Raw genomic sequence first — 11,362 nt, 5'->3', positions numbered from 1 at the left:
CAAGAATGAAATTCGAAATATTGCTTTTCAAAACCTCTTTCGTTGGATACCCATTTGTTGTTTATTCAGCTTTACTTAACTTATGCAATTGTAGATATTTGGATAGCTGGTAAGCCGATTCAACAGGTGGCAACCCAAAAAAAATATATTCTACTATAAATATGTTTCACAAATCTGAGTAATGGAACCACTTTTTTACTACATACGTATTTGGCAACACTAGTCAAATATAAAAATTTGAAATGTCAGAAAAACTATATTTGAGCTATTGAAACTTATAAAGTTTTAAATTTTTAGCTGCTTGGCAACCCTGTTAAAAATAATTTAAAATACAGCTTTTTTGGATTACTCAATTCTCAACTCTGTGTTTTTGGTTGACTCTTTGGTATATAATTTCACAAAGTAAATACCCTCTTAACGCTATAGAGTTGTAATGAAAAATTTGGTAGATAGAATTCGCTGATTAAGATGGGCGGACTGCTATTGAAAAGACCACATGGTGGCTCAAGAACTTGTGAAAACTCTGACGACATGAAACTTTTTTAAAGAAGAAAGAAAAGAAGATGCAAGCAGTCAGAAATGAAAGATTCCCGGTTTGAACCAGGCAAAGAAGAAAGTTTTAATACACACAAATGAACTATTTTATCTATAAAAAATTTATTACTGAAAAGAGTAGTGATATGACAAATTTTTTATTACAAATAAATATATATGCTATATATATACAAGGAATATAGTAAATTAGATATGTAATTCATCGCTGAAGTTAGCGCGATTATAGAGTGATCTATTAGCGATTACTCTGTCGCGGTTTAGGCCAAAGCAGCCACGACGCCAAAGTGCGATTGATCCCAGTACTATAGGTACGCACAGCAGAATCCCAACAAGTAAACCTATTAGAAAGAGACTACCCGTGCTACCTCCTTCGCTGCTGCATTTTAAACGTCTTTCTGCTGAACTTAGTTGCAATAGCGGAATACTTCTCAAAGCATTTGGTTGATAACAGTTGATATCCTGGGTCCATCTAGGAGTCGTATTATTTATTTGGATCGTTAGTACCTCAATGAGCCAACGATTGCTGCAATCACATGTCCAGTAGTTGTAACGTAAATCAAGTTCAGTTATCTTATCCCAACGTTCGAGCATTCCGCGATCCAAAGCAGATAAGTTGTTGTTGTGCAAATAAAGCTAAGAAAAAGAGAAGAAAATCTTTGTTACATTTCAAGATTATATTATAAGAGGAAAAGTTGGAGAGGGTGATCTAAAAAGATCTATTTCTGAAGGAAACATATTCCCCTGAAAGAGAGTTTGGTTTCCTAGAAAAAAAAAAACCAAAGACGAAGAAGGTTATATTTCGACTACGTCATGCATCTTAAACATCTGTTGAAAGTATAGTTTAGGCTTGGCTACATCTGAAAAAAGGAAAGTCATGAATACAACAAAGAAAGTGTTCTTAACTTTTCCCACGTCTTCAGAAGAAGACATATATTTATTTTATATTTACTACTGACCGGCTACAATTTTTCAAGAAACACTTTGTGCTTCTGGACTTTGTAGGCGGAACCGAGAGTCTCTTTCATGCTCCCGATAACTTGAGATAATGCCCTTCAACTACTCGTTTCATTTGCAGATATGGTTCGAGATGCTCCGATCATGGCTTTGGTTATATTAGGACCGTAAGCCACTGCATAGCGTTGCATAGACCATTAAGGTTTAAAGCAGTTTCAAAAAAACAAAAACTACGACCGGATAACTTAGCTAATCTCTGAGAACAGAGTAGTGTTGAAAAACCTACCAGTTTCCCTGGCAAACTGAAACAAATTTTTGTACCTTCATTCGGCGGAGAAGAGGCAAAGATGCAGCATGCTTAGGCCTGGATAGTTACTTGATAGTCTACTTGATCGTACTTGATGACGCATCTCCTGGGCATCATATCATGCGGCGGACCTAACTTAAAGGCATGTGATGCCTACAAAAAGTGTCCTGTTAGTACCATAAGCTTTGTGTCTTCCCTTGAAGAGATAAAAAACTTTTTGAGCTTGCCGCGTTAAGCTCCAGAAATAGTCCTTGAGGCGCATGCATTTTGGCCCACGCGTTACCTGACTGCTGGAGTCCAGTAATTTGTAATTAAATCGGATCATCTCCTCTACTTTCGCCGAAGCAACGCCTTCTTCGTCACCGACGAAATTCTTGAGAAAGTGCTGTGCGATAACAGTGCATTTATAGCAGCCTGACTTTCAATATAGAGACTAAATTTTTCCTTTATTCGGTTACTACTCAATAACTCCACCGCTTTTTTATAGCCAACACCACTGCCTTTAAAATTCTACAGTACTCCGGCAGCTTATAAGACTTCCTAAGTTCAAATCTGGTATAACTTGTCCATTTAGGACCCATCTGTATATATATACATAGACTGTGTCAGCCATCCTCTTGCCTTCCGGTCAGCCTTCGACCTCGATAGTGGCTTTGATATTCGCTATAAAGTACAGGTTCGGAGATCCGAGCTTACGAATGTTTGTACATCGCTCTCATTTCTCAAAATATTAACAGAACCACTTATAATGCCTCCTATCACGTCACGCTTCTTAGACTATATCTGCTTCCTCAACTTAACAAAGGAAAAGTCAAGCCAAGTCAAGTTACATTTACAGTTGAGGTACTTTTGGGAATTTGAGATCAATGAAATCCTTGCGGAAAATTTGAGCTTAGCTCGAATTCGATAAGGATGCCTCTCTATACCAATGACACAAACACCACGAAGTTAAGACGATTCTTGCGGTGATTTTAGAAATAGAAGATGGCCGACAAAAGACATGTAAGGTGAAGATATAACATAGGTATTTTAAGAAGGTTTGTCGCAAATTTGCGACTATGGGCTTAAACGACTCGCATTAGGCAATTTAGGTTGTTCGGAGTTTATATAAATAATTTTGAAGAGTGAATAAACTGCCAAAATAACAGTGAAATTTGCGAAAATTATAGCCAATACTAGAATTAGGCTCAGGCACAAAGGCACGTTTGATGGCTCTTAAAATTGGATAAAGTTTTTGGAGGAAACTTTAGAGTCCACTTTTATTTTATGATAAACTGAGAAGACAGCATAAAAGAGGGAAAAATTCACTGAAGACCATATCTATTTATCTAAAATGGTTTGCAGCTTAGCAGTATGTCTCTTTCCTTCCGGTTAGCTTTACTGGCCTACACATGGAATGGACACAATTGGTCACAAAGTGATTCACGTATAATGCTAGTAGTTTTATAAACATGTTAGGGCGGTTTCAAGATAACACCTATCTAATGGAAGTTGGTATCAAAATGCCGCATTATCTGAACTTACCTTTTCCAGTGGTGGATAAGACAATATTTCTGGATTCGAAGTATTCTTAGCAAAAGCCTTGACATCGATTTTAGACAACTTTGTATTACTCGATAGGATTAAAGTAGTTAAGTCTATACATAAAACAAATAAAAAGAGTAATGACCATCATCAATAAATCATTAAAAATCTCAACTTACTTTGCAGCTCCGAAAATGCGCCGGGACCGATTACCTTCAGTTCGGGCATGTAAGCCATACTCAGATAGGTTAAGTAGCGTAGAGTTGGGAAAATACTGAAAAAGATATAGTGTGCAAAATTCATGAAAGTATGCTAAAAAAATCATACTCAGAAAAGAAAAATATTTTGCCAAAACAAAAGCTCAAAGTTAAACATACTTTTCGTCCACTAAATCCTCTATGGGATTCTCATCGAGTACCAACTCGCGTAGATTTGGCGCTAAATTTAAATGATCAGGTAGTTCGTCTAAGAGATTGCCACTTAGTATAAGGGTTTCCAAATCGCGCGGTCCGTGAAGTAGAGTATCGGGTAATTCGTCCAGTTCCATGTATGACAAATCTAAAGTCTTTGAAGAGAAAAATATACGCGCATAAATAAAAAAATCTTAGTGGCATTTTTGGGTATAAATGTAGGTTTCTTTAGTAAGAGCTTTCCATTATCATTTCCTTTAAATTAATATAAAATATGCCTGTTTTGATTATATTTTTGGAGTTTAACCTGGATAAATAAGCCGCCGTTCGGTTTATCTGTTCATCTTCGAATGGAAAACGTAACAAGATATACTATGCCTATAACGGCATTCGACGGATGCCATCCGCACGGATCTAATACGATTCGCACTGGCATAACAAGCGAGTGAGAAGGATTGGATAGATTAGATCAGATTGGCATCCCTCGAATACATGCCTATTCCATTCGGATGGCATCCGTCGCTTTTCAAAGACCTGAACTTTTCCCCCTTATAGCACCTGTAATATAAGTTTGCAAGAAAAGTTCTAAACCATTTAAATAAGAGCAAAAGGCGGTCTACGGCTGTATTTTTAGTTTTTTATTTATTTACATATAACAACAAAAAATAATTTTTTATCAAAGATCCTATTCCGAACTTCGAAGGTCCATATCTCGGTTTCGGAGGCTAACTTCGAAAAACGGAAATAAATTACTACTACTTACGTTAGGCATCGGTATATAACCAAGGCTTGGAGCGTAGTCCGGATGGCGTTAATACCGAAGGTCGACACATGTTAGCACATTCATAAGCTACAGAAAATTTTAGCAAGACACATTTGGGGTCCTGCAGTGGAATTCTTACAATCCCTACGCTAAATTCTTGTCGCTAAAAGTCTCTAAATGAAAAACAGTGGGGCCTAAAAGTATACAACATGGAAGAGTCACACATGCAATGTTTAATCAGCCAAATCTGGTAGCATGAGGGGAGTGTTACCACATAGATGCTGCGTGTTGTTAGGGGCGCCTGCTATTCTTTTGGAGGTTTTTGGCAATCAAAATTAGCGATAGCAAATGTTGGAATCCGGCTGCTGGTCTCAATCTTTGTACCCAAATTCTTACAGCCTCAGATCCTCAAATCGTTTGGTACCGAGGCAAAGAAACGCATCTGACAATAGGATTATCAACCGGATCGTCATCACATATGCATCGCCAATATGGACTTCAGGTACCAGTTCTATGCAGTGTGTGAAGAGTTAGACCTGCCAGAATGCTAATATTGTTTTTTTTTTGTCATGTGACGTTAATCCCCCACCCGATACCAGTCACATTTTCCTTAACTGTGGCAATATTTGGTATTTTAATGGACCAATATTACAACTTCTAGAGAAGTAGAAAGTCTTGATAACTTCCCTCACTCCTATTAAGAACTAAAATAGATAATCCTCACCCTAATACATAGTGAACCAAAATAGCATCATTTATAACTTACCTTCAGGTATGCCAGTCCAGAAATAGCTGTTGCTGAGTTTTGATCAATTACTTGAAATGTGTTTGCGGACAAGCTTAAACTCTCTAATTTTGGTAAATGCTCAAAAAGATCAGAGTCTAGGCTATGTATGTCATTGTGACCCAAATTAAGTTCCGCCATTTTTCCCAGAGGCAAGTAATCATTAACGGAGTACAAACCCTTGAAGACATCGGGTAGCAAAGTTTTAGTTGTCAGCTTATTATGGGACAAATCTAATTTAATCAGCTCTGTTAAGTTGGCAAAAGCAGCTTTTGTTATATTCGTAATTTGATTAAAAGCCAAATAGAGACTTTTCACTGGATAACTGGGAAATTCGCCAATGCTGGTAATGTTGCTGTGTTCAAATTTGATGACATCAAAAGTGATATCACCATTTTGTAGAGTTTTCCATTCTTCCACGCTGAAGAGTGAACTCATTTTCTTACTACTGCAGTCAATTTGGCTATGATCAGGGTTATGGAAACAGCTACATTTTTTGCATAAATCGCTCTCGAGGACATTTATCTGAAAATTTATAAACCTACATTATTTAGTAATCTAAAAATTTTAGACTAACGTGTAATGAAAAATAACTCGATATGCCGAAATTGGAAATGATTGCAAATATTGAAAATGTTGGTCAACTTTCTTACCTTAGGTGCGGGTGTAGCTGGAGCAACAGTTGCATTAGCATCCTGTTGTTTGATAGGTACGGCCTTTTGTGTAGTTTCGTCCGCAGCCTTGGTCAGAGCGCAACAGAGCACAACAAAAACAAATGCTGTCAGCCAATTATTTTTGAACTTCATTCTAGTCTGGAAAACAGAGATTAATAAAAAGTTTATTTCTGGTTTGAGCCCATTTTCCGCAAGCGGAAACCTGTAATTATTTTCCATGGTAAGTTTAACAGTTTCGAGACTTCAGCAGGTTTCGTGGTGTTTCTAATTCAAAGTAAGTTTCGTTAAAGATAATTTCATTCGCCTATTATTAGTGGCTTATCTGCTTTATATATTTATAAACGTGATGCGAGTTTACCCAACTTTCTTCCTTTAGATCCACCTTGGAGCCATCAGTGCAGATGGCTGCAGGTCAAAGTACGATATTAGGACTGAATCCTTCTCCCATTCACCCCTTGAGGGGATCCTTTTCTGAAAATGATTCTTTACTTTAGTAGGCGGGACTGGTCCAGGTGCCTGAAGTCTGCTGGAAGATCTTCCAAAATTCTAAAGTTCCCGAACTTCCAGACTTCCAAAGACGATCACCTAGTGTACCGGAGCCTCTGCTACATCACCTGCGACCGCTCTGGAAAGAACTGCTACGGCTACCGTCCCGAAGGTCTTAATCGCCGAGAGATCCATGAGTTACCCTTGAACGGTTATCACTGCGGTTCAATTTTGGTCGGTTGAGCCAAGCGCTGGGTTATAAGTAAATTCTCAATTGCAAGAGCTTTCGGATCTGGCGTGCTCCAGTGGCGGTCAAAGATGTTTCTTATGCAATCAAAGCCTCAGCTCTCGCTGTTGGTAGCGGTTCTAAAAGGCCATAGTGCGATTGGCTTTCAATGCTAAAGTTAGGAATCATTTCAGCACTTTCTGTTAGTCGGCCCATCCTTCGTGAGACTATGGTGGAAATATTTTCGCTCGCACTTGCTGACTAATCCAGGGGTGCTCTCAAACAGTGAAACTAACCGCATTTGTTCCTTCGTAGACGGCTCGCGGGGGGTTTCGCCTATTAAATTGTAGTCCCCATTTAGCTTTTGTGGTACCACAAAGGACAATTTCTTAATTCCTCAAGTGCGTTCCTTGTCTGGGACAACCACTATAACTGAACCTAATCAAAGCGTTACGTAGTGTCTTTATCCACGGAGGGGGCCTAAATCACTACTTTTAGCCTTAAGACAAATGGGTGCTGACATGACTGCAGACAACTTGTGGCATTTTTGATTGCTCACTACTTGTAGCACAAACACCTGACTCATACATGACGAGCCCATTTGCCCCACCTTTATAAGGATTACGTGCGGGGCAACAATGAGTTGAGACACAAACACTTGAGTTTTTTATCTCTATCGATGTGATCACACATCGTTTCGTGTAATCAGTAGTTGCGACAATAAAGTCTAATTATAGTTAAAGTCTTCGAATTGAAGCTCCCCAGCCTTTGTTCTGTTTATATTCGCAAACTGCTTCAAAAAGCATTATATCTTTAAGTAGTAAGAAATGCTTGATATTCGGCTGCTAGACAAGTGCCACGCATTCTCCATATTTTACCATGAAGTGAAGCGTTTATGTCCTCGGTGGTAACAGTTGTGAGTCCAATGTAGTAGAAAGTTACCCAAAAATATATATTTCAGCGGGTTAGAGCTCAATTTTAATCCCTCTTAATGTGAGATAGGTTAGTCATCCTCAGTTGAGATACCCGGGTGCAAAGGTCATTACCGCAGTTTAAGGATTAGTCGTCTTGTGAAATGCAGCGCTTCACAGTCAGTTCATGGATTATATGAGCCAAAATTTCATAGTACGTCGGGTTCAAACAAAAGTAGAAAAATTGCCACTCCCTTTGAAAGCGGTAAAAACTTAACTCCAAAGTTAAAGCGGAGCTTTCGCGACTGAAGCACTCTCTCTGTAAATGGTATATCGTTCTCACCAGACGAATGCTTGCTAACCTAAGCAGGGGGTTCAAGGTATGCTCAATAAAGAGAGCTTTTTGCACTTTTTACTATATCTGAATAGGAGTGCATTAAAAGCTATAAAACCATTGAATTAAAGTTCTAACGAATTGTGACTCAACCGATTTTTATCTTTTTACTTATATACTTATAGCACAAATCGATATGAAAATTCCACGAACGTAAATACATAAAATGTAATTCTTAAATTCATACTTGGTTCACATATGTAACTACCAAGTACATATATATGTATCGGTTTTCTTTGTTTTTGCAAGGGTATTATAAGAGCACTTGTTATTGCTAAAACTTAGCCAATATTATAAATTTCGCAGATAAGTACTTGGAATAAATCGAGTCTAGTGTTATTCTATTATTTGTGTTTTCTTTGAATATATATATGTATAATTTAAAAATTATTTAGCGCAACTTACAATTTGTTATCAAAGCAACCGAGTCTAAATACTTACTGAAAACGCTTTCAACTTAGCAAAATAATTTTATCAATATCTTATCACTACTTCGTACAGTTATAAAAATTGTTATAATCTTATCAATGCCAAATAATTTTTTTTTGTGATAAGAGTAGCGTTGAATATCGTTAGTGTTTTATGAACTAACTGTTATAACAGTTTAACTGGAGTAAACGTTATCTCGGCGGCGAAAAGATTGAAATATCCAATGCAGTTTGTTGCCGTAAATGAAAGTGGGTATTCACAACTGCGCAGAAAAAGAGCTGGGTGCTAGCTCTTAAATTCCCACAAAGGCCGCTAAGTTGACCAGAATTTCGGTGTGGATTTTGTAGATCTTGATCTTCCTGAAACCAGTGTAAGGTTAGGTTGAGTTAGGTTAGATTAGCCGATAACGCACAAGCGCCGAAGTGTTCGAAAATCTCAGAGCCCATACAATATTAACGGTTCATTTGGACGCCAGCATGCAGAAACCCTCCTGCATCCTTGGTTGACAGAATAGTAGAGCAAAATCTGTAAGCGAAAACTGAGGATTAAAGCGAGATCACTGAATCCCGCAGCCTACTCTTTAGTTTATCATGGAACCATCCGTACATCTTTGTAGATAGCCGTCACCCTGAATATAAACCTGTCGCACATCTCCACTCGTTCCTCTCTGTGAGTTTTATGGAGAATTTTTTGTCTACCATTATCAACCTGCGAGAAGTTGATCGTAGAGATCCTCCAGTAGAAGATTCAAAATTAATTCCACAGATTTGTTGGGTGTAGAGATTTAATTTTACCTGGTGAAGAATACTACCTTGGGCATATTTTAGTAGCCCAATCAGGACCTGTAAATATTCTCGAAACTAAAGTTAATCTTGTTCCGGGCCATTCCTTCACTGCAAATAGTTTTATGGGAAGCTTTTTCATGGCAGATATGTTCTCGGAGGTTTGCCATTGTCTGCCGAGAAGCGACTGCTGTTATAAAAACGTTTTTTATTCGCACCAGAGAAGGAACCTGGAACAAGAACTATGCATCATTAAAAACTTGGCTACGGCGGTGTCACCGAGACCCAAGTTCTCGGGTTGTTATGGTATACTTTATTCAGACTTTACAGCTCCACGGAGCTACTCGCCACAAGTAAGTTGCTTTCACGAGTACCAGTAAGCGACAATGCGATATCAGTGCGGTTTTGAATTGTCTATCTTCTCTTGTAGCAATATCTTTTTCATTGCGGGTCGGACGTACTTTCATTAGATTCTAGGGAGCCGACTTTTTCTGAGACACCCATGAATTTGTGCAAAGTATGGAGTGTAGACTGCTAGCGCACTGCCGTTAATGGGGTTTCCTCCAGCGCTATTTCTCTAAGCGAGCAGCTTTTTTTCCATACAATTCAATTTCGATATTCAGAATTACTGACTTCTTCTCTAAACCGTCTTATGAAGTTCACTTGATCCTCTCTTATCGGTGAGCTACCAACACGACGTTGGCTACATTGAACTTGATGAGGGATGTTATGGGGGTGTGGCACTTCTACAGTTCACCGAGCTAGCCTTTTGCCTATCCGCTGAAATCTCAACAGTCGGTGTTCGGTCAATGTTGACCTTACTACTGGTAGATATCATGGCGCGTGGTATTTGCGTTCCAAGCCTCTCGCTCTGTTCAGTTTATTTTTTAGTATTAAATTCGACCGGTTCCATCTGCTGTGTGCCTTCGTTGCGGTCATTTTATGCCATTGGAGAGCTCCATAGTGTCATAGCTGTAGGCGAAATTGTTTCTTCTGTCTTTTTTTTGAGAGATAATAAATTTTCTGGGCATAGATATCCTGAGGGTTCGGCTGAGTATCTCCGTTAGTCGCCAAGTATTCGAAGTCCTCTGTCCGCATAAAAACCACCAATTCGGCCGATCCTCGAGACAGGTTTTATGAAGGCTTCAACCTAAACCTTCTGGATATTTATACTTTCAATAGCTTTTTAGCAGTATCGGAGACTTATGGTGTTTGTTCTGGTTGCCCAGGGCAGTTATACTAATTCTAAGGTAGGGTTCATTGTGATACTTGATTTAATTGCAGTCGAACTTCTAGGTTCGTGGACGACCAGCGAATCTAAATTTCGTAATCAATTTTGATTCGTTGAAACGCAAATAGCAGCTTGACTATCAAACAAAAGCCTTCAAAAGCCGGATGCTGAATACATAGTTCTTTCTGAAAAAAAAACTTTAACAAAATCAGTCAGTTAGGCAGATTTAGAAGACTTATCGGGAAACTCCCATTTCAATCACAAGTTTCATAGTGAGCAGACATATACAGTGCGTTACAGCTCACTGTTTTAATCAGATATCGATGAAATTAGAATTGCGGACAGGCCTTAAAAACTTCCGTTCAGACTCATAAAATGGTGGATGGTAGAAAAGCTTTGGTATATCTTTGCATCAGCAAAGCCGCTTTCTGAGCTGAGTTGATGGAGGGACTGTTTAGTGAATTGGTTATGATTATATCTAAGCTTAGATATGTATAAGCTCTTTGTGTGCACGAGGCCTTATAGTTTTCGAAAGCAGCCTATAGCAAGCTTACGAAAGACATGTTTGCTGGTACTTATTTCTTTACGATAGACAAAGTGATCGAAGACTTCGCGATTTCGACTAAAAATTGTTCCGAAAAATGTATGAAACTTACTTAGCTAGCCCGTTTTTTAGATAACTTTCGAATGATATGCAAAAGGCTAACTAGCATCTCCATAAAAGCTCAACTCACACATGCCATAAACGGAGATCAAGTATCACTCGATTGTACGATAAACAACTTTAGGTTACAAAATGTATCCAGAGCTGCGAGTACTTTCTCGAAATATATCAGGATGCAAAAAACGGTTATGCTTGTAATGTCCCCTAAGCAATTTGTTTTCTAAGCATACCCTCGACCTTATTGGGTTTGTATAAGCACGCAGTTCCC

General features: G+C 38.5%; 2 protein-coding genes across 3 annotated transcripts in view; one reads left to right on the top strand and one right to left on the bottom strand.

The window, feature by feature from the left end:
- LOC118748895 (tetraspanin-2A) overlaps positions 1–11,362 on the top strand; it is a 166,927-nt gene that overhangs the window by 143,186 nt on the left and 12,379 nt on the right. The window lies entirely within an intron of this gene.
- Positions 661–6,109, bottom strand: LOC118748894 (leucine-rich repeat neuronal protein 2; the record flags this gene model as incomplete). Its single annotated transcript, XM_036483622.1, is given in 6 exon segments — positions 661–1,188; positions 3,341–3,453; positions 3,520–3,614; positions 3,718–3,905; positions 5,280–5,822; positions 5,951–6,109. Coding segments are annotated over 6 exon segments (1,545 nt in total), but the record flags the coding sequence as incomplete, so codon positions are not given.

Source organism: Rhagoletis pomonella, unplaced genomic scaffold (genome assembly GCF_013731165.1).
Source record: "Rhagoletis pomonella isolate Grant_MI unplaced genomic scaffold, Rhpom_1.0 Rhpom_scaffold_00013, whole genome shotgun sequence".
NCBI classification, from domain to species: Eukaryota; Metazoa; Arthropoda; class Insecta; order Diptera; family Tephritidae; genus Rhagoletis; species Rhagoletis pomonella.
Note: the sequence above shows the minus strand (reverse complement) of the source record. Positions and strands in the feature narration are given on the sequence as shown.